This window comes from Gasterosteus aculeatus, chromosome 15 (assembly GCF_964276395.1).
Source record: "Gasterosteus aculeatus chromosome 15, fGasAcu3.hap1.1, whole genome shotgun sequence".
Taxonomy (NCBI): domain Eukaryota; kingdom Metazoa; phylum Chordata; class Actinopteri; order Perciformes; family Gasterosteidae; genus Gasterosteus; species Gasterosteus aculeatus.
Window position 1 is genome coordinate 19,497,077 of NC_135703.1, and position 22,703 is coordinate 19,519,779.

A 22,703-nucleotide genomic window follows, 5' to 3' on the forward strand; every position below is an offset into this window, starting at 1 on the left:
AAAATAATGTATTGCAGATTGTAGGAGGTTAAGGTCTCTTTTGTTGGGACAGTGGAAACAATAAAGGAGCATGAAGTGTCAAAAGCATTGCAAGTAAACAGACAAAGACAACAAAGTGTTGCGTTTAGGTCCCTGGTCCTCATGAAGTTGTTACACCTTTGCCAATTTGTTAAATTGCCTTGCAAATAAATGCTTTGCTATTTGTTAAAATCCAAATCCTTTCATATATGCCTTATACAGCCGTGTTTGTTGCCAGGACTGAACAGTAAATTTGTCCTCGTGGTTAGCTAGCTAGTTAGCAGTGTACGGTAAGCTAGCTAACAGTTTATTACTAAAACTATCTCCAACTTTATCAATAATGATTTAACAATTCATAGGCATGCTCAAAGCTAGGAAGTACAAAGCATTATGATTTTTAACTATATAAAATCTTGTTTGAGGCTGGAGCTGTTTTTTTTTCCTCTTTGAAGATCAAAGGGACCGCAAAAAAACGTGTCCCAACATGCAGACGGTGTTTCACGTGTCTAGTTCACGTGTCTAGTTCGCGTGTCTAGTTCGCGTGTCTAGTTCGCGTGTCTAGTTCACGTGTCTAGTTCACGTGTCTAGCTATCCATCAGATTCTATGACCTGCAGTGTTGGAAAAAGTACTCATTTACTTAAGTAAAAGTATGTAAGTATTACCATTACTATAATTACCAAGTTAAAGCTAAAGTACAAAATTAGCAGAAAATCGGGGTGTGACTGATATATATGAAATACCTTTAAGTGCATCATTGAATACTTATGAGTCGGTGCATAAGCAGCCGATTTTCTGGAAAGTAGTACTTTTTCCAATACTGCAGGTCACAGAATCTGATGGGTCACCAAAAATGGTGTAACACTGTCGACTTTTTACCGTTGTTGCTTAAATGTTCATTTACTTTGTCAAACTTCATTGCATGTCTCAGTCAAAATGCTGGTCCAGGTGAAGTACAGCCAACAGCAGAAGTATGTAAAGTTGGATGAGGATGAAGGACTGTTTGACTTTCTGCAATTCCATGAAAAGGGTTAGTATGGCTTACAAAAAAGATTTTAAACCACATCCATGTTCTTTTTAAAGCGCTTTACATGCCTTTATCAGACTCTTATACTGTAAATGGGTGTACATTGCTAAACATTTTCGGTTCTGCTATGTGTGCTTCATGAAGTGTAAAGTATAATATACACCAAAACAGTCAATAAAAAAAAAGGCAATCAGCAATTTTTAAATTTGGACTTGGAAGGGAATGGGTTTTGTGAGGGACAAATGCTCTATGTCTATTTAATGATTATACAGTGTTGGATGTATGTATTTAACATGAACAGTTATTGGCTGTGAGGCAAGAAACAGTGCGGACTTCAAAAGCACATTCAGTTTGACCTTATCTATTCCAGTCATGGAGAGATTTGCCCTGCCACCTGATGCAAATGTTATATACAAGGATGCAACAGGGACAGAAGTTGATGCAGAAATATTCAGCGACCTCGCTGGACAAGGCAATGTGGTCCTGACAGTTTTCTCAGATCAGGGTGAGATATCAAGGCAGGTATAATAAAGCACTCTACACCTTAGTATATCATTTAATAATTTAAATGTTCTCTATTGCTTTAGAATTCTCTGATTTCTCCTTGTCTTCTGAGACGTCTGACTCAAGCTTCAGCTCAAGTGCATCAACTACAATCCTAGATGTTCCTAACAAGAGACAAAGAATTGAGGATACACATGATGCTGTGTCTGCTAAACAGGTTGCTTAATGCTTTCACATTTTTTTCACTCTGAGTCACTAGAAAAGCTGTTTATCACCATGTTTTGTATTCTCATGTTTTTGTTTTTTATTAGTTGATAGAAGCTGTGCTAAGAGGCAAGTCCGGAGGTGAAGAAGTACTACAGGAGTACCAAACAACAGAAACCCTAACAGATGCTGCAAGAAGACAAATGGTTAATATCCTGGTGGCTCACATGATTGACAATCATGGGTATGTTTGTTTGACATTGTTTTTATTTGTGCCAAATAAATGCATGACCATTGCATAAATGTACTAATTTACTATCTGCTCTCAGGCACTGCCCCACTAAAACAATCAGAAGATTATGCACGTGGGATAGTGATGCTGTTCCCTTCCCTTAAGGATCCATACTCCAAGAAGGGCTATGTAATAGGCATTATTATTGTTTAAACTTCCATGTCATGTTGTGACCCAAAGCTGTGTGGATGACATTGATATTTAAATTCCGTGAGATTTCTCATGAGCCTGGTATTACAACACATTTCTTTTTTTCATTTCAGGAACACTTCTATGATGCTGCAAGCAGCACGGGATACATTTCTTGGCGTATGAAAACAGTCCAGAGGAAGATTCGTCAAGGATCTGCACAGCCACCAAATAGCCCAATTGACTTTTCTCCAGGAGGCCCAAATTGCCAAAGGACTGTTAATGTTGAAGGGCAGCTTGATGATGATGCTTGCCAAGAGGCCATGTCTTTGCTTAACCATACAGCAGACAATTCCCTGATTTTCCAGAAGATGAGTGAGACCTTTCAGCATCGTCAGAAGCTTGTTAATGACCCAGGCAGAAGTGTTGATATACTCTCCAGCTTCCCAAGATTCCTGGATACAAAAGGATTGGTAAGTTTGGGATGAGATGTTTGGAATGGCTTGAAATTTGAAAGTATTTCCAGTGGTAGTCGTAGTAGTAGTTGTTGTTGTTGTTGTTTAATATCTTCTTTCCTAAAGGTGGACCAAGACTTCACTCTCCTATTTGACGAAGACACATCCTCCAGGCTTCTTCAGAAATGGGATTTGTTCTTCAAGCCAAATGTCATTAAAGAGGCTAAGCGGCTCACCTCAACACCAGAGTTGCGTCGCTTGGTGCAGTCAGCAGAAAGTCCCCCAGGAAGTGATCTTGATGAGGCAACAAGTGAGTGTTTTGTTTATTTGAATACCTTTGCTATCATTTCAGTTAAACTATAACTGCAATAATATATATATTTTTTTATTCTGTGTCTCTGAACGTTGATCTGATTTTTGGGATAACTGTGACTAATAGATGGATGACTCCCTCTTCTCATTCAAACTTAAAGTGTTACATTTGAAGAGGTTTTAGTTCATTCTTGTGACTGTTTGTCCTCAGCCTACGACCAAGAAATGGCCTCCCTGTTGTTGCTGTTACATCTCCTTCCACCACCTCCAGGGGGACTGAAGTCTCCAAAAATTAGTGCATGTGATGCAGTTGAAAGACTTGTTGTCTTTCATAAGGTAATTATATTATTACGGGGATTATAATAATTTGTCATGTCAACATCTTAGCCACATATGTAAATGAGGGTTGTGGATTGTAATTATGTCTTCATTCCCATCTTGCACTAGCCAATAAGATGTTTAAATAATCACTTCTATAATGTTTTTTTATTTGGCTGCACATTATTCTTGTCTCTAATGTTCAGTTTTCTGATCTCAACCATAGTCATGCTGCAGTTTGGAGGAGCATCTCCGCAACCAGCAGGGTCGGCAGCCGTACCTCCTCGCTGTTGGGCGTCAGAAGAGCAAGATTGACAGCTTCTACATCACCATGGATAAGCGTCTCATCCCATGCAAGGCAAACCGCTCCCTCGGGGCATGTGATGAACTTTTCAAAGCACATTTTGTGTTTAATTTGTCTTACGATGTGGCACTTGTGAATTTTTATACATTCCTGCAGACAACAGTGTATAAGATTGATGTGGGGAAAATGAAGGAGTCACCCAGAGTTAAAGACTTGAAAGCAAGACTGCTTAACCAGCCAGTAGCATTCTCACCCTGTGAGTAAGAAGCTATAACAATGCTGACCTGTTTCATGTGTCAGAAAAATTATCCCAGCAGTCAGCAGTTGATTTCACATTTAAGAGTTGAACATGGTTACTATCCTGGACCCAAGTTCAAATTGTTTTGTTCTCAGCAAGGCTGTAGGCATCAGTTCCTAACATATGCAGGTTTTCGAAAGCACCTTAATAGTGTTCATAGCATTTTTCAGCAAACTCAAACTTCAACTGTTGCATGTTCATCTAGTGAGTCAGTTGCAACTTCATCTCAGGCACATACTTTGGAGGACCAATTTATTCCACAAAATCAATGTAGTTCTTCCAGTATTTCTTCTGAGGCCAATGATTCAGGACTTACTAAAGATCCAACTAAAGAAATGTGTGCATCCATCGTGGCCAAATTACAGGGGAGTGGGATATCCAACAGTTTGGTATTCTCAATTGTAGGAGATTTGGAAGAACTAACGAGTGAACTTCGCTCACAAGCAAAGCATACAGCTATTTCTGCTTTACCTATAACTGACCCCAACATATCTGTGATAAATGAATCTTTTGAAGATTATGAAAACCCGTTTTCAAATCTGAACACAGAATGGAAACAAAATAAATACTTCCACCAAAAATGGGGAGTTGTTGAGCCAGTAGAAATAACACTGGGAGTGAGATATGACAACAGGCGAAATCAGAAATCCGGTACTTATGATCAAGTACCTGTGTAGGATACCTTTATCTATGTGCCAATTTTAGAAACATTGAAGTTCATGTGCAGACATCCAGACATTTGTGTTTTGCTAAAGAAGGAGTGTAGATCAGAGCCTGACACTTATACTGACTTTTTTGATGGAAGTTATTTTAAAACCCACCCTTTGTTTACAGCTAATAAACATGCATTGCAAATTCAACTATACTATGACGATTTTGAAACAGCCAATCCCCTTGGCTCCAAATGTGGAATACACAAAATTGGCTGTCTTTATTTTGTTGTAAGAAATTTGCCCCCAAAATTTAATTCGGTTTTGATGAACATTCATTTGGTATCACTTTTTCACACACAAGATCTGCGCAAGTATGGTTTTGATGTTATACTAGAACCGTTGATAAATGATGTGAAAAAACTAGAAAGCCAAGGGCCAAGTCTTCCATTTGTAGATGAGCAGGTATATGGTACAATCTGTCAGATTTCTGGAGATAATCTAGGGATGCACACAATTCTTGGTTTTAATGAGTCATTTAGTAGCTGTCATTTCTGTCGCCTTTGTTTGATTGAGAAGAATGATTGTCAAACGGTATACAGTGAGGATGATCCTAAAGTGATCCTTCGTGGAAAAGATATGTTTGATATGCATTGCCAGTCTCTCCAGGAAAACCCACAATTTAAGTCACTTTATGGTTTGAAAAAAAGATCTGCACTTAATTCATTGAATTATTTCCATGTTTGCAATAACTATTCATTTGATATCATGCATGATCTTCTTGAGGGTGTGGTTCAGTATGAGATCAAATTGCTTTTTGGATATCTCACACACTTTATGGATTTTTAGAACGAAAAAATCGTCCTACAAAGATTATTTTGGAGTGCTGGCAATGGCATTGGTTTGAATTCTATTCAGACATTGTGTCTTGTGAAAAACATCCCACTGTTGTTTGGTGAAATTATTCCTGCAGGAAACAAAAACTGGAATTTGTTACTGTTGTTACTTCAAATAATGAACAGTTGTTTCACCTTCTCTCACTCTAGGTATGACTATATTTAAAGCATTTGATTGTTGACCACCACAAACTCTTTAAGCACTTGTATCCACATAGAAACTTGATACCTAAGCATCATTTTATGATCCATTACCCATCTTCTATAAGGAAAATTGGCCCCTCATTATATACGTGGTGTATGAGGTTTGAGGCCAAACACAAGCTGTTTAAAGATTCTTTAAAAAATTTCAAAAACATAACCAAATCGCTTGCTATAAAGCATCAGATGGCCATTGCTTATCACTGGGAAACCTTCACCCTCAAAAAAAATGAGTATGGGCCCATTAAATCTTTTCTCTTCAGAGATGAGAATGTGGTCAACAATGAAATGCTTGAAACAATCTTGTCAAAAGATGTTTTCTCAACTAGTTGGGTTAAAGTTGATGGTGTAGAGTATAAAGCTGGACTAGTTATTTGCAGTGCAATGGAAGAAGACATGCCAGTCTTTTGTCAAATAAGTGATGTACTTTTGGTTGAAGATCACTTTTTTTTTTTGACAAACAAGCTATTTACAGAGAATTTTGATGACCATCATCATGCATTCAGAGTATTACGTGTGGTAGATGTTTACTAAAAATGTCTGAGCTTAAATTTCATAAACCGTTTGATATTCAAAGCTCATACAATGTTTCGGATGAAAGTTTGTACATTATACCTTCATTCACAATGTTTTAATTCAACTGACTGCAAGGGAGAAAAGGAATAAATGTTTTTGAAAATGTTTTTGTTTATTGTGATGAATTCTTATTAATAGAAGTATATATATAATTAATACATTTAAAATTAATTTTAACATTTTTTCAGTGTAGATAATTGACACATTAGGGAGTGTAATTAACACTACCAAAATAGTTTAAAAAAATTAACTCGGAGCAGTGTTAGTTGTCTAATCCATCAGTGTTATTTTAACACTGTTTTGTGAGTTAATAAAGGAACTCTGGTAGAGTGTTAAATGTTTAACTATTTTGAAAGTGTTAATTTAACTCTGGAGAGTGTGGAGCTATATAAACTCTCAAAAAGTGTTGATATCAACTCTGTGGGAGTTAATTCAACACTGGACTTTTTGCTGTGTACAGGGTTGTCATAATTGTCATTATTTGGCCAGAGATGATTTATTGTAAAGTGTTATTACACTGGGCAGGAATGATCTCCTGTATCGGTCCTTGTGACAGCGGAGCTGAAGGAGTCTGTTGGAGAACGTGCTCCGCTGTCCCTGTAGCAGGTGGTGGAGAGGGTGGTCAGGATTATCCAATATGGATAACAGGTTCTTCAGTGACTTCCCCTCCACCACCTTTTCCAATCTTGCATCCCCCTGCGTACGGAGTCCTGCAAGCTCTCCCCCCAGTATCTGGGACCGTTCGTCATCGAGTCCATCGGGAACCCCTCTGCCATCCAGCTGAAGTTGCCTTCGGCGGTGAAGATTTACCCAACCTTTCATGTGTCCCAACTTAAACCCGTATCCTCCAGTCCCCTGTGTCCCCCTCCTCAACCCCCGACCCCGGTGCGTTTGATCGATGACCACCCGGCCTACACGGTCCGTCAACTCTTGGACGTTCGGAGGCGCGGTAGGAGATTACAATATCTGGTGGATTGGGAGGGGTATGGACCGGAGGAAAGGATGTGGATAGGGGGGGATACTGTTATGGGTCAGTATGTTTGTATCTTCCTTTTCTCTGGTGTGTCTGTCTGTGCTGTTAGTCTCCACCTATAAGAGGCGTGGACAGTCATCCAGAACCGTCCCCACACAGCTGATCCCCATTCCACAATTCACCCCTCCAGTATATAGACCCAGGCTATTGTTACACAGCCCCTCGTGGTAACTCGACTTTGTATCCTGGCTCACAAGACTTTGAGTGTTCTGTTTGTCTAAACCTGATTCCTCTGTCTAGATCCCGCCGTCCGTGTTCTGACCTGCCGTGCCGCCTGCCTCGTGTCCCTCTGGCGTCATCACCCGGCTGTCCCCTTCCCTTGGAATCCGCATTCATTGAAGTCACTTCTACGGATTATCAGTTCTGTGTGAACCTCTGTGTGCCAGGCCGAATATCCAGCCTTAACAGTGTGCCTGCAGAATCAGATTTTATTTTCCACTGTAAAGCATCATAGTCTGCACAATTATGTAAATACAATCAAAATGTATAAAAAGCTAAAGCAGTCAACCACAGCAGATAGACTAGAATGAGCATGTACCTGTAACATATTGCGGGTCAGCGTCTATCCTAACAAAAACATTGTCATGAGTTACTGGATGTGGGAAATGGGTCTTCAGGGGCTCACAGGGTTCTGCTTTTAGATCACACCCAAGTTGGGAACACATAGTGACATTTGATGCATGACCATCTATTGCTCCAAGCAATTGGAGCTTGTCTTTCAGCTCTTCGTTGATGAGGTTTCTCTTTCAGTTCCTCTAGAAGAGCTTGCATATTGTTCTTGGCCCTCTTTTCTCTCCTCGAGGCATTACTTTTCTCCCGGTTCTAAAACAGAAAACACAATAGCATACTTTTATAGGCGTCTTCACTGATAAGCCAAAAATGTAAAGGTTGCCTGCCCCTGGGTGTAGTTTCAATGTTCATGTTAGTCATTACAGTGTATGAGTGACAGAGAAAGTGAGATAGCCAGCGGTTTTCAAACTTTTTTTACACAGAGTACCACCTCAAATAATAGTGGGCTCTTATACTACAAACACCATCATAGACCTTTCTGGGTACCACCAAGATGAAGGATTTACTGTAACAGGCCAAATGATGCTCTCATGAGTTTGTGACATTCCACATGCAAATACTCACAACATCGGACATCATTCCATTGGCAGGTTGTCATCCGCTCTACTAGAAGTGGTTGTGCTTCTTGTTGCTAGCGACTAAAATGTGCTGTAATAAACATATTATATAACATGCAGGAAAAAAAAGGTGTCATCCACAAACTTCAGGAGCTTGACGGACTGGTGACTGGAGGGGCAGCTGTTGGTGTACAGGGAGAAGAGCAGAGGGGAAAGAACGCAGCCTTGGGGTAGGGATGAGAATTGATACGATTTTAACAATTCCGATGCCTTATCGATTCAATTCCTTTATCGATTTTTATTGGGCAAGGGGTGAAAAAAAAGAGCACAAACGGGTTTTTTTACATTCATTTTCTTTGATATAATTTTCTATAATGCTGCACACACCATATACAGTATGTATACATACACATTTTAAAAACAAAACAAAAACATTTATACATATTCCTCTTGAACTTAAAATAAAACTTACATAACTTAAATAAAATGTATTCTGTTTAAATTCCAAATGTTCCTAGAAATTACAGTGCTCCTTCCTTTTTTTAAAAGGGTATCTACCGTAGTAAAATGGTCCAAACCTTTCACCACAAACTTAGTCACTGCTCGGTGACATTCGTTGATTCTCTCCTCGGTCATTTTATTTGGGCTAGAGGTGTACAAGACGTGCTAGCTGTAGCCTGTGGCTGTGACCCCGACAGACTAGCAGCCTCTGAACCGCTCTGACTCTGAACGTCATCAGCTAAATTGGATGGAAATGGAGATTATTTATATAGTGAAAGCTGGTTTACACAATGAAACAAATGGCACTAAATAAATTGCTGCGCTGACATAAAGCCACATTAAGAGGGGAGGCAAACACTACCTCTGCCTCAATGTAGGGGTTGAAAATGGAAGATTCTATAGCTAAGCTAGCGGAGCTATATGCTAAGTTTAATAATGGATTAAAAATCAATATGCTCAGTTTAATAATGGGTTAACAAGATAACGCGAAGGTTTGCTGATAACACACGCCCTCCGATAATTAACACCGTTACGATCAAACATTTCTCAAAACTGGACTTTCAAGCCTAACGTGAAGTGATCAATAATGGGAGACCAATGCCGGAGCTAAAATGTATGCTTCAAACGAAGGGACAGAAGATAACTTGATCGACTACACACAATAAAGGCAAATTGCTTCACACAGTGAGTGGTTGTGATCACTTTTGAGGAGCCGACGTTAGCGGAGCTGCTGCATCGAACACATGACATTCCTGTCATTTAATTCCATGCTGTGTGTTCACATGCTTATTCATATTTGTTGTATTTCCTCCCTTCGACAAAATAGACTTTTTACACAGGTTACAAGTGGCGTAGGTGTCATTTTGTCGTGTGAAATAGAGGCAAACTTTAGAACGCTTCTGCCTAGTTGCCATGTTTGCTGCAGTCTGAAGAAGAAACTAAAAACGTTTGCGCAACGCCACAGAGGACCGTTAGCAGAAACGTTAAAGAATTTGGCTGACGATTCCAAACAATCGGTTCACTAGGAACCGGTTCTCGATTCCCATCCCTACTTGGGGTGAACTGGTGCTGATGGTCTGGAAAAGCGAGACGTGCCACTTTCATGTGCTGTTGGCTCTGTAGGCGAACTGCAGGGGGTCCAGGAGGGGGTCAGTGAGGGTCTTCAGGTGGGACAGGACTAGCCGTTCAAAAGACTTGATGACTACAGAGGTACGGGTGTATTTTAAGGTTGAAATGCATTCATGTGTATGCGTGTGTGAGATAGAGGGAAATGGAAGGTATTTACAGAAGAATTAGAGTGTAGACCTGAGAAACGGTCATACAAGGTGGGAATGTAGTACAGGAGAACACAAATCAGTTCCAACTTATATGTGGTAACGGAGAGCGGGAGAAAGCTTCTAAAAGACATTACGGTTAAAAAATGTATGCCCCCGTCATCAGAGAAGGTGGAGGTGTTCCCACATCTGGAAAAGGAAAAGTGTGTGTGTGTGTGTGCGCGTACTGGCTGGGTTATCATCTTTAGCGCCAGACTATCAACAAAGAGAACTACAAAAGGTGCTGAAAGACATTTATTCAGACTTCTTGACATTTGATTGGACATATAAACTCTGATGAGAAGCACCCAATATCTACAGAACAAAAGGTGAGCAGGGGGATGTGATCCAGGGTGGTCCTGTCTGTCAGAGCTTATGTCACTTCCACCACCTGCCTCAGCTCCTCTATTAGTGGAGCCAGCTCCTTCTCCAGACTCATGATCAGACCTGAGGACACACACGGTGGAACCAACACAGTGAAAAGGTATTTGGACTCCATCATCTTCCTTCTAGCGCCACCATGAACAGCACGGTGTCAGTAATGTGGGCTGCAGTTAACAGAACTTTTCATACCGTAGCATATTGAGAAAGTAGAGTACGAGAACAACACGCACTAATGCACCAAATACAGCACACTGCACCGAGCTTTTCAAATATTATTTACATCAGAGGAGTAGAGTATTAACTATATAATTAAAAACAACATGATAGACAAATTAACACACTACTGCAGATGTAAAAAAACAAAAGCAGTTCACTTACCGGATGCTATTGACTATTTACACACAAGCTAGATACTAAGATCTGCTGGGTAGCTTTCTGTTTGACCGGAGTCACGCTGACCAATCAGAGCACGCGTTACTGCAGACGTGATAATCAAAATAGTTTTTCCCAGTGTTCATTTAGGGAGTCACTGTCTCATCCTGGTTGAGGAGTGCAAAGCAGAAAGTGTCAACCAGGCAGACACGGTCTAATAAGCACCACACACACTTTGTTCTTCTGTTCATTCATGTCAGGAGACCACACAGCATGTGATGGCGTCTTGTGTTGCAGCGAGAGGACTTGCTGCTCTTCCAGGGCCAATAGAAATCTCCTGCCTTTGCAAACGCAGCGCTGATGACCTGTGATCTTACAAATCTACTAGAACCAGAGAAGTCGTTTGGCTGAACTCTTCCAGATGTCCCCAACCGGGCTTCCTATTTTGTTCACGTTTCAGTGCTTATGACCTCGGTACTACTGGCACGTCAACGAATACACCCAACGTGTCAAGCTGAAGACTAACTATATGGTCCCCCATATACTTTAATAGTAAAGTCTCACTAGAAGACATCAATGGAGACACAGGGGCCGAATCTGATTGGATAAAGTCTATTCAAGAAAAATATAAAATGATAGAACAGGTAGAATTGTGTTCAGGCCAGCAGAGAAGGTCACATTGCAACACTGGCAGCAGGAGCCAAGAACCTGTTGGCTTTACTTTGACACGACGGATGAAATATGAATATTTATTGTCATTTCTCCTGCTTGCTCCTCCTCGTTTGGCACAGAGATTTTTCAGCCCATGGAAGCAAACCATCCCTATTAAATCATATTGCATCTGTGCTTCATTATCTTTACTATATTCGGTGCTGTGGAGTGAGGTCAACAGTGTTCAATGATCAATTGAAAGATATTTTACCTGTGTTGGCGTTGCTGCTGGCAATGAAACTGATGACCAGTGGCAACCGATTGAACTGCACGATCTGTTCAACACACACACACACACATGCATGTTAGGGATTATTAGAGGTTCATCTAAACTCAAACAGTGTGGCAATGGGCCCGTAGAGCGCAGCCTGGTTGGTGTTGAAATGCTCAGGAGGGGTAACATCACTAAAGTCCTGCACATGCACTCTTAACCACTACTTCTATATTAAAAGGAAGTTCCTTACAATGTTTAATCGCTGGATGGAAAATGATCCGGAGCAATCTCTAATCTTTCAGCAGTTTCTCTAGAATGTAATACACATGTACGTCCAATTAAACCATTTCAAACTGTTAAACAATGTTTCCAACTAGCTTTCAGGCTAACCATCGACTTGGACCAAAAGAAGAGGACACATGACTCATGTATCAAAGTCCTATCAGCACCTACTTTCATTGAACCAGTACTGCTCCTCAGGCCTGGGAGTTTGTACAAGTACACGGCTAAAAGCTTTGAGTCACTGCGCTAAAAGTTCATTTTATCAACCAAGTGTCAATTTGAAGGTTATGAGGTCAAAATGTCATTGATTGTATGTTTGCTCTGTTCTGATGAATGTAAATCAGGGGCATGGGTGATGTGTGCATCTACACTACATGAAGCCTGATTGTGTGGCATGTTACCTGGTAGGTGTCGTAGTAGCAGATGATGCTCTTGTTCTTGGAGAGGCCCAGCTTGCTGCCCTGATCAGTGGCCAGAGCAAACGTGGACAAGAAGCCAGGTCTCAGAGCTTGGACAGGGGCGTGGTCATTGGCAACTGCAAGGACACCGAGACAATGGCATGTTACAACGCTCACACCACACATCTCACAGTGTGTCCAACAAATTCACAGAATGTATGTGAATGGACCTTATTTTCCTTTACAACACTGCAGCTGCAGCTGCCTTTCTATTCAGTTGGTGTGCAAGTTCAAACAGGGGGTCAGCTACCTTTGTACAGGGAGGAGGTCAGTGAGACTGATCCTTAAATATACATATAATTACATCAGGGCTGGCGCTTCAACGTAGCAGCCCAATAACAGTGACAATTATTTGATCGTGCGTATCAAGCGGGGGTTTTGGCATTAGGAAGGGATGAACAAAAAGTATGTGTGTAACTGCTCGACCTGCATGACCAAAATGAAAGATTTTTTTTCTTTGACGAAGATTCAAAGGAAATAAATTAATTAATTAATTAAAAAGTCCTTTTTGTGTTTGACCACTTTACCATACTAACTGGGACCCTTAGTGCTGAACGTATGCTGCATTATGTATTATGGTGTTCCCTGATAAAAGTTTATTCTGGTACCTGTTCAGATTTATATACTGTATGTTGACAGGCTGTTATATTGTTCTGATAACATTACTTTAAAGTGAATGTGCAATAGATTAGTTTATAATTCATTATTGGATGTTGCGCATCATGCAATTAATTGCTGTTAATCACAGAAAAAACATGCCCAGCACTAATTTTATATATATATATATATATATTACACACACACACACACACACACACAAACCTGGATATCCTAACCAGTTATTATTTTAGCTTCTTTTACCATCCATTAAAGAGCTGAAAATACTGTAATCCAGTACATGAGCTTTCAAACTGAACAAGTAGTTACGTTTAGAAAAGAGATCATCAGGATCAGGAATCAGGAAACATTTATTGCCAAAATATGTCAAACATACAAGGAATTTGTCTTGGCGGTTGGTGCGTGAAAGTAGACAGTGTAACAATAGACAACAAGACAGCGGTGCACAAGTAATACAATAAAGTAAAATGAAATGCTAAGTGCTCTTATTGTTCCTTTATTCGCTACCCGTTGAATCAAGGAGGAATTAAAAATCTCTCTCCTACAGAGACGGAGGACGTTGCATGTGTACAGATAGTTAAGCCCTCTGATGCAGATTTGTGATTTATAGATATGAATTGAATTAGTGAAAAGTGGTTAAGGAGAGGAAATGATTATAGTTTCCAATGACAAGACAGGGATCAAAGGCTTCTGAAAAGTGTTCTTACCTTTGATAACTGGGACCCCGTCCCTGTCTGTCACCACGATAGCATGAAGACCTTCAACACTGAAGTAGAGCACAGTACACTTAATGCAAACAACGACCACACACTGCCAGCGGTGCAGGTAGTGTGCATTACAACTCCTCATACACACCTCTGCAGCTGTTTGTAAAGGTATCTCTTCAAATCCTGCAAAGATCAAATGAAGAAGGAAACGTTTGACAAGGTTCTACACGAGCAGCACCACCTCTACTGACACACACAGGTGGATGCTGAAGCTAGTGGTGGTGTGGACCAGAACCCGCACCTCGACCTTCACTCCTAAAGTGGCAGGTTGAATGTCCCACACATGACTGAGGACGTGAACGCAGCACACAAACAGCCGAGAAGCTAACGTTACCTCGCTGGTAGTTTCGACATAACCAGGGACTTGACAGCTATACTCACATCGGCCATTGTTAGCCGGGGTTTCGTTCCCAGGCCGCGCTGCGGGAAGAAAACGGTCTTAATAGTATAATGTTGTGATATGAGGGTCCATTGAAGTGAATCAAATCATGCTAACAGTTCAGCTAACCAGCGAGATAATAGGTGATACGTCGCTGTTAAAGTAGACGAACCTGAACGACTAACGTAAACCTCAGCATTCTAACAACGTATTTGTCATTTAAATGAAAGGAAATGGTTTAGCATACCTTCTTTGAATACTTTTGAATCGGCTCTATATCAAATAGCTGTCTCCAATACACACTCAAAAAGAAACGGTCACCAGACAAAAATCACATGACGGGCTTGTTTCGTTTCCGGCTCCTGCAGAAGTGTTGAAGGACGTCACTGCTGCGCTGCGCAGCCCAGTGGCGCAGCATCACTCTCCAGAACCTCAACATGAGGTTCACCAGTGGAAACCACAGCTTGCCAAAAGGTTAGGTGGGCCTACTTCAGAACCCCTAAATGCAGAATCGAGACCTAGAGGCCTACAGGATTTTCCAGAAGTGAGTCATTGTTCTCTCTGCATGCTCTGCATCACCAGAACAAAATAAATTAAACCCCTGCAAATGTCTTGCATTGTAAATATGGGTCGCCGTGGCACAGGGGTTAGAGAAAGTGTGCTGGGAAGCACAAGGTTGGTGGTTCAAGTCCAGGCTGCCCCATGTTCCATGTCGAAGTGTCCCTGAGCAAGACACCTACCCCCAAATTGCTCCCCGGGCAAAAATGTGAAAAAGCCATGGGTTTACAGTGTAATGTAATAATATGTAATTCTTTCCTTACACTGTGTGTGTAATGTGTCCTTTTAGGAATGGTTGTTCTAAAACACAAAGGGATTACAATGATGTTCTAGGCCTGGTTTAACTTGAGATTTTTGTTGGTAATAACAGGTAGAGATCCGCTGAGCAGTTGTCATATCCCTGCGACCAATTCCAAATATAGGCAACTATTAATAGAAAACGTGAGCAGACTGGGCTTCACACATTCTCTGCCCTGACACCACCACACTACTCAGTAAAGGGGCTGGGAGGAAGCACTGTACGGTATACTCAATCAGGTGAGTTTATAGGGACAAGACAAGCTGTACGCTCAGATAGTTTAGACAGCATAATGATGTTAATTTAAAGATCATATTTCAGTTATGTTACTCAGTGGTTATCAAACTGGGGGACACATTAGGACTATGAGCATTGCAATAAGTTTAAAACATGTTTTAAGGAATTCTGAATCAGTTAGCACTATTAACATCATCATTTGCTGCTTTGCATTGAATGAAGAAAGACAAATAAATGTTCTATAAAATCTCAAGAATCAGTGCGTCGATACAAGCAAGACTCACTGACTAATTATTCTGAACGTAAAACAAAAATGTTGGACACATGATTGACAACGAAGACAAGGATAACAGGGGAATCAGTTAAAAACCAAACGAGGAAGACGCTTTTCTCAATAGTTATATATTATAATTACATTTTAGTAACTAGATAGCAAAATCAAACATTAATGTAGTGTTTTGCTAAATGAATGCAGCAGTCTATCACACTGTATGTGAGGACAGCAGAAAGAGCATGTTGTAACCAACAACAAGAATAACAATTTCTGTAACCTATAACATATAGTAGGAAAGTAGCTGCTCAGTGACAACCATGTATAAAATAATACGTGTGGCACAGAACCACCCGACTTGGACACAACTTCTTGTTAGGTCACTTGTTTAATGTGTAAGAGATACAAGTATGGCTGAATTTACCAAATGACTCCTTGCTGTATGGTGTTGGTTAAAAGAACATTTTCACATGGAGCACACAGCTTGACACTGGCTTGAATGTTTTCCAATAATATTTCATATCATTGAATTGCTTTTGATTTAGGATTGTATTGTTTGTTATTTTGTCTTCACGTTCCTCTGATTAGAATGGGGGACCTTCCACAGTTTGAGCAGGACTTCTACCAGACAGGATATTACAGAGATGACCAGGGTCACACCGTCGCCAGCTATGACACTGACAATTACAAGAACCCTGAATATTACAATACGTAAGTACTCAGACTTTTGACGATAGCCCTCTTTTGTGCTTTCCCATGTTGGGAACTGTCTGTAATGACATGTCAAGACACATGCTAATAAATACGACTGGAATAAGGAATTAAAATTAGGAACATCTACTGCCAAAGTATGTTTTACAAACAAGGAATTTGACATGGCGGGTGGTGCATAACATTGGACAATAAGACACTAAACCGTTAGACAGCAAGAAAATAAAAAGTGCAGGAAATATAACATGTTCAATTCATTAAATATACAATAAAATAGAGAACAATATCAAATAAAAAAAAGTGCAGAGGCAAACAAGTAACCATATTCTACGCAAGTGTACTGTAAGTGTATGTGAAAGTAATTAAGTGTATTTAAATATGGAGTATGAGAGGATGTGCAAGGGAGTGAACGGTAGGAAAATGGGATGTTATAGTCAGTCAGTGGGGGACCGGCTCTGTTGATGAGCCCGACTGCCGACGGGAAGAAACTGTTGGTGTGGCGGGAGGTCTTAGTCCTGATGGACCTCAGCCTGCTGCCAGATGGAAGGGGCACAAACAGGTTTTGTCGGGGTGAGAGGGGTCGGCTACCATCTTTTTAGCTGCTTCAGAGACCTGGAAGCGAACAAGTCCTGCAGGGACGTCAGATTGCAGCCGATCACCCTCTCTGCAGAGCGGAGGACACGCTGCAGCCTGCCCTTGTCCTTGGCTGTGGCTGCAGCGTACCAGACGCTGATGGAGGAGCAGAGGATGGACTCCATGATGGCCGTGTAGAAGTGCACCATCATCGTCTTTGGCAGGTTGCATTTCTTCAGCTGCCTCAAGAAGAACAACCTCTGCTGAGCCTTCTTGGTGATGGAGCTGATGTTCAGCTCCCACTTGAGGTCCTGGGTGATGATGGAGCCCAGGAAACGGAAGGAATCCAAAGCTGTCATGGGGGAAGGTTGGACTGTGTTCTTCCTGAAATCCACAACCATCTCCACTGTCTTTAGAGCGTTGAGCTCCAGGTTGTTGTGGCTGCACCACGACACCAGATGGTCAGACTCCACCTGTAGGCGGACTCGTCCCCACCAGAGATCAGTCCAATGAGGGTGGTGTCATCTGCAAACTTCAGGAGCTTGACGGACTGGTGACTGGAGGTGCAGCTGTTGGTGTACAGGGAGAAGAGCAGAGGGGAAAGAACGCAGCCTTGGGGGGGAACCGGTGCTGATGGTCCGAGAGGCTGACACATGTTTCCCCAGCTTCACGTCCTGCTTCCTGTCAGACAGGAAGTCTGTGATCCACTTGCAGGTGGAGTCGGGCACGTGCAGCTGGGAGAGTTTGTCCTGCAGCAGAGATGGGATGATGGTGTTGAAAGCAGAGCTGAAGTCCACAAACAGGATCCTGGCGTAGGTTCCTGGGGAGTCCAGATGCTGGAGGATGTAGTGGAGGGCCATGTTGACAGCATCGTCCACAGACCTGTTGGCTCTGTAGGCGAACTGCAGGGGGTCCAGGAGGGGGTCAGTGAGGGTCTTCAGGTGGGACAGGACTAGCCGTTCAAAAGACTTTACATGTTGTTTTACCGTCATGATCTTGTCAAGCAAAATGACAAACATTGTATTCCATTTCCCAAGCTACACATCTTCTTCTACTTTGTCTCTTCATTTATTTTGAAGCAACAGTTTTAGGTTTCTATGATGAGATTAATCAACTATACACTCAAGTAACAGAAGAAGTCACCGAAGCAGTAATGTGTTAAAAAAATGCTTACTCAACATTGATGTAAAATGATTAAACAGGCCATTTATTAAAATAGTTCCAAGTAGGATAAGAAACAAACCAAGGAGTGCTACCAACCTCTCACTTTCACACCTACAGTATTTTGTGCCCGAGTGTGAGGCCAGAGTGGGCTTTTGAAAGAGAAAAATACTTCACATAAGGATACACTCATCAAAGCTCCTATGATAAGCCTCCTTCATTGTGTGTCCTTGGAATGTATTTTAGGAATAGTAAAATCCTAAAGGATGGAGCGCTGAGGTCTGTTGATGGGGAACAGAGACAGACCCAATGCCTTTCATTCGTCCTTGGAAAGACTTGTTAGGATATAAAGGAAGGTACTAACTTAAGTAAAAGTTAGTGAGGTAGGTTTTGGAAATGATTTTACTGTGAAACATGTTTTACACGATATAAATAAGTCATTATCCTGAAGATTCCTGATCAATGACGCATAACCTAGGGAGTATTTTGCTGATTTTCCCACCTTCAAAGCACATGCAGAATTGTTCTGATATACTTGTCTTTGTTTTAGCGGAGCACAGGCTTTTGTGTCGGGTGCTTTGGATCCCCACATGGAGCAACAGTACACAGGACAGTTCTTCCAACCCGTAATGCTTTCTGGGACTGTTGGAAGCCGAGGTACAGATTATTCTGAAGAGGAGCCTACCCTTCTTGAGGGTAAAAAATCTAAAATTTTCTTTGGATCATTATAACGATGATGTATAAATGTATATCTTGCAAACAATTGTCTGTTCACAGAGAGATCATATGTGTTGACTCAAGGTGGGGAACCATCTAATTACTGAAAATCACATTTTTGTCCAGAGCTCGGCATCAATTTTGATCACATTTGGCAAAAGACCTTGACCGTGCTGAACCCATTTAAGCCTGCAGATGGCAACATTATGAATGAGACGGATCTGACCGGTCCAGTCCTCTTCTGCGTTGCACTTGGGTTCACTTTAATGATGGTGAGTTAATAACATAGTACTGCTTATCTCAAACATTACTTTGTACACTGCTCGGCATTCATACATTGTCATGTATCATATGTACAGTCGTTTGATTTAACAAGAGGCTGCTTATTTCTTCATTCTCATATATTCAGGCAGGTAAAGCCCACTTTGGTTATGTGTATGGGATCAGTGCAACAGCCTGTACTGGGATGTACATTCTGTTGAGTGTGATGAGCTCTGTGGCCGTGGCTTATGGCTGTGTGGCCAGTGTCCTAGGCTACTGCCTCCTGCCCATGGTGGCTCTCTCTACATTTGCTGTATTCCACTCTTTGCAGTAAGTCCATCCAGTTGTACTGTATTAATATACTGTTTGTATTTGTGACTTGGAAGATGTTGTAACTCAAAAGAAGTTGCGCATGGAGGTGGTCGTCAAAGTCGTTGGTGTAAATTTGAAATCTAGCTGTGAGGGGTTCCCCAAGACAACTGCTGGAGGATTCTTAAGCAAAGCACTTACAGTATCTAATAGGCGATGTAAAGTTTTCAGCTCACAGATCAAATCTCTAACTTCTATTAACATATTAACGTTAGATGTTGCCTTTTGAAGGTCACTCAAAAAGGTTTGTACTTATCATCAGTGCAGTTCAGGACCACACATATTTCTGAAGTTGCTGAATTGATCTTAAATTGATAACACATTTAAAACGTAATTATTTTATACTCAAGTATGTTTATCTCTAGCAGAGATGCAGGCCACAGAACCACCTGAAGCTCATAACGGATGTTTGTTGCTGAAATACTGGTAGCTAACTTCAACATTGGCATTGATATTAACGCAGGCTGTAGAAGTGCTCCAAACAACTATATTTACTTATTCACTTTTCTTTCCATATACTAAAGACAATATAAGAAAGACAAAATGCATTAATTTACATTTTCAATGACAATGTATGTTGCACTAATATTCCTGTTGATATTGAAATATACATACCCAGAGAATGTTCCTAAAACTTGAATAATATAAATACCACTATGTCTTAATCCAATATGTTTGAAAGCCATCAGGTTTAATTTGGAATGTCCAAAAGGGAATTTGTTGTTAACATATTCCCCTATCAAATTTGTAATGTTGACATGTTAGATAGTGTCCGTGTAATTGTAGTCATTGTTCGTGGGAAAAAGGAATGGGACTTTTACCCCCGTAACACATCTGCCTGTAATGGCAACTCATACTTTAATACAATGCTTTAAGCTGCTGACACTGATATCCCCATTTAATCAGCCAACAACTGTGATACCATTGTCAACATAGTCACCAATAAGACAGTGCTCAGGTTACTGGTCCATTTTAATTTGGACGGTCAGGTGTCCTTAACATGCAGGACTCTTGCGTAGTTGAGGTCAGGCTGACTTTCATGCTTTAAATCCCTCTTTTTGTTTTCACAGAGGCGTCCTGGGTTCGGTTCTGGCCTTGTTTGGAATTTGTTGGTGTAGTCTGTCTGCCTCCAAGATCTTCATCTCCACTCTGGCCATGGAGGGCCAACAGCTGCTGGTGGCTTACCCATGTGCTCTGCTCTATGGACTTTTTGCATTAGTCACTGTATTCTAAGATTTACCCCGGGGAAAATCATTATCATTCAAAAATCAACCTTTACTAGCAATAAAGTTTCACCCCCTAGTCTGTTTGTGTGCTTAGGTAACTCCCTCAAGGGGATTGAAAGGAGATCAGGAACCTGGTGCTTTGAGTACTGTTACAAAGTAAACGCCACAGACACTGGACAATAAACCATTGCATTTCATCACTGTAGGCCACTTCAGCGTTATCATTTACTGGGTTTTTGATCATTTATATCATCATATCATTACCTGCTATTCCTAAAAAGTCCACTGGGGGTCGCACTCTATGATTGAGCTCATGCGTTGGACCCTGGGGATCAGGTCGTTCACCAACGCAGTGCCAGTAGATCCCTTCTATTGAAAAAAATTCGCTGAGTTGGATTGAAAAGTTGCTGAAAAAGTGAGGGCCCCCCTGCTTTAGACCTTTTCGACCACGGTGTTACAGGCAGCAGCGCCTGCTTGAAAATGACTGTGACCCCCGACTGTGGGTTTCTGTTAGCTTCATGTATTGCTGCCTGGAAGCATCCGTATCAAAGTCTAACTACAGTGACCATGATCAGATCTACCAACTCTCACGGTTTCGCCGTGTGACACACGCTTTTGCATGTTTTCACACGCACTCACGCCACACAACAAATTTCTCACGGCAAAAAAACGGGAAAAACTAAGGAGGAGCAAAGACTAAGGTACGTTAATGACATGTGGTTCAATTAAGTACTCACTCTCTTAAACTTTAATTCTTGAAAGACATTATTAGTTGTGTTTGTGTGATTTTGAGTGGTGAATGTAAACTGTCACAACAAGCAGCAGGAGAGCACCTTGTTAACCTCTTGGTGTACTGCATGCTCAAAACATCATAGCATTGTTTATTAAGCCTTAATAAACAATGCTTGATAAAAAATGACTAACCAGCTTCTGATCTCCTTCTTAATACCTCATCTTTTGTTATTTTATTTATGTGTATTTATATTATGTGTATCCATTGTTTTGCTTTGAAAGGCTACGGTTTAAGCACTTTATTTGTTGCACTTTTTTGTTTGATAATGAAAAATATTTTTCCCTAACTAAACTTGTCATTTTTTGCTGAACATGAATCATTAAGTGCTCTTAAGAATACTTATATAATTATTAACAATATAGGTGAGGTTTTAGTTAAGAGTTAGTTGAATACCATTGTAATCAAAACAACCTAAATTGGTCAAATCTTAAACACAGGTCTATTAATTAGGCTATATTGTGGTACATAGACAGTCATTGAGGCACAGCAATAGTTTTCTGGATGAATGTTCAGCTCAAGTCTAGAAGGCCCCACAAGTCATGAGCAGATGAACATGAATCAGAATAAGTTCAGGCATACGACCCAAAGATCCACTGGAATGCATGAAATGACATCTACTTAAACCAGAATGTCCTGGGGGTGGACCATCAGCTACGTCTCTGCTTCTCAGAATGTAACCAATGTTGTCCACCTCCAGCAGGCCGCCCCTCTCAACGACGTTGGGCCCCACAAACCACCAGAATGCAGCGTACAACATGGGTACTACGCCAAATGAATTCCAATTTCCTGATATGAGCCACCAATGTGTGTGGCTGCGTGCGCGGCAAAATCTTGGTCACCCCCGACAAAATCTCACTCCAAGTTTTTTTGAAAAGTTGGCAGCTCTGCATGATGTAATCACCATTTACAAATTTCCCCACCTTAGCCAAGCCTTTGTCTTAATTTACAGATTTTCTGATGGGGAAACTTGTTTAGTTTGATAATGTTTCCTTAGTCAGTATTACTTAGAGAGAAAAGCTGCACTCTCCTACACAGATCATGGAAGATCTTTGAGTAGTCTTCTACTTCTAGTCTACTGATTAGTTTAGTAGTAGTATAAGCAAGTGGGTGAGAATTGTTTCATCTACTTTCAAGTTTTTTTTATGAATGTCCTGTGTCAAGTAATATTTTTTTTAACATATTCAAAT

The 22,703-nt window shown here is 40.9% G+C and overlaps 3 protein-coding genes across 5 annotated transcripts; 2 read left to right on the top strand and 1 right to left on the bottom strand.

Annotated features, from left to right (window-relative positions):
• Window positions 1–586: 586 nt before the first annotated feature.
• On the top strand, window positions 587–6,300 carry LOC120833398 (uncharacterized). Of its 2 annotated transcripts, XM_078089102.1 has the most exons (8): window positions 587–1,046; window positions 1,631–1,764; window positions 1,859–1,995; window positions 2,081–2,172; window positions 2,307–2,645; window positions 2,754–2,937; window positions 3,151–3,275; window positions 3,484–6,300. In XM_078089102.1, exons 3-8 carry the CDS (start codon window positions 1,992–1,994, stop codon window positions 3,823–3,825), a joined length of 1,086 nt encoding a protein of 361 aa, XP_077945228.1. In that variant the 5' UTR covers window positions 587–1,046; window positions 1,631–1,764; window positions 1,859–1,991; the 3' UTR covers window positions 3,826–6,300. The 2 variants fall into 2 exon arrangements, with proteins under 2 accessions (XP_077945228.1, XP_077945227.1); XM_078089101.1 differs by lacking the exon at window positions 587–1,046 and having other exon boundaries at window positions 1,497–1,764.
• Window positions 6,301–10,396: 4,096 nt separating this feature from the next.
• Window positions 10,397–14,728, bottom strand: lamtor3 (late endosomal/lysosomal adaptor, MAPK and MTOR activator 3). Its single transcript, XM_040199961.2, has 7 exons — window positions 14,589–14,728; window positions 14,344–14,382; window positions 14,051–14,085; window positions 13,903–13,961; window positions 12,521–12,654; window positions 11,835–11,898; window positions 10,397–10,603 (listed from the first exon to the last, which is right to left on the bottom strand). Exons 2-7 carry the CDS (start codon window positions 14,350–14,352, stop codon window positions 10,530–10,532), a joined length of 375 nt encoding a protein of 124 aa, XP_040055895.1. The 5' UTR covers window positions 14,353–14,382; window positions 14,589–14,728; the 3' UTR covers window positions 10,397–10,529.
• Window positions 14,729–14,733: 5 nt separating this feature from the next.
• Window positions 14,734–20,920, top strand: LOC120833110 (protein YIPF7). 2 transcript variants are annotated; one of them, XM_040199960.2, is made up of 7 exons: window positions 14,734–14,885; window positions 15,270–15,436; window positions 16,294–16,416; window positions 18,701–18,846; window positions 18,994–19,139; window positions 19,277–19,458; window positions 20,568–20,920. In XM_040199960.2, exons 3-7 carry the CDS (start codon window positions 16,295–16,297, stop codon window positions 20,728–20,730), a joined length of 759 nt encoding a protein of 252 aa, XP_040055894.2. In that variant the 5' UTR covers window positions 14,734–14,885; window positions 15,270–15,436; window position 16,294; the 3' UTR covers window positions 20,731–20,920. The 2 variants fall into 2 exon arrangements, with proteins under 2 accessions (XP_040055894.2, XP_040055893.2); XM_040199959.2 differs by lacking the exon at window positions 15,270–15,436.
• The last annotated feature ends 1,783 nt before the right edge of the window (window positions 20,921–22,703 follow it).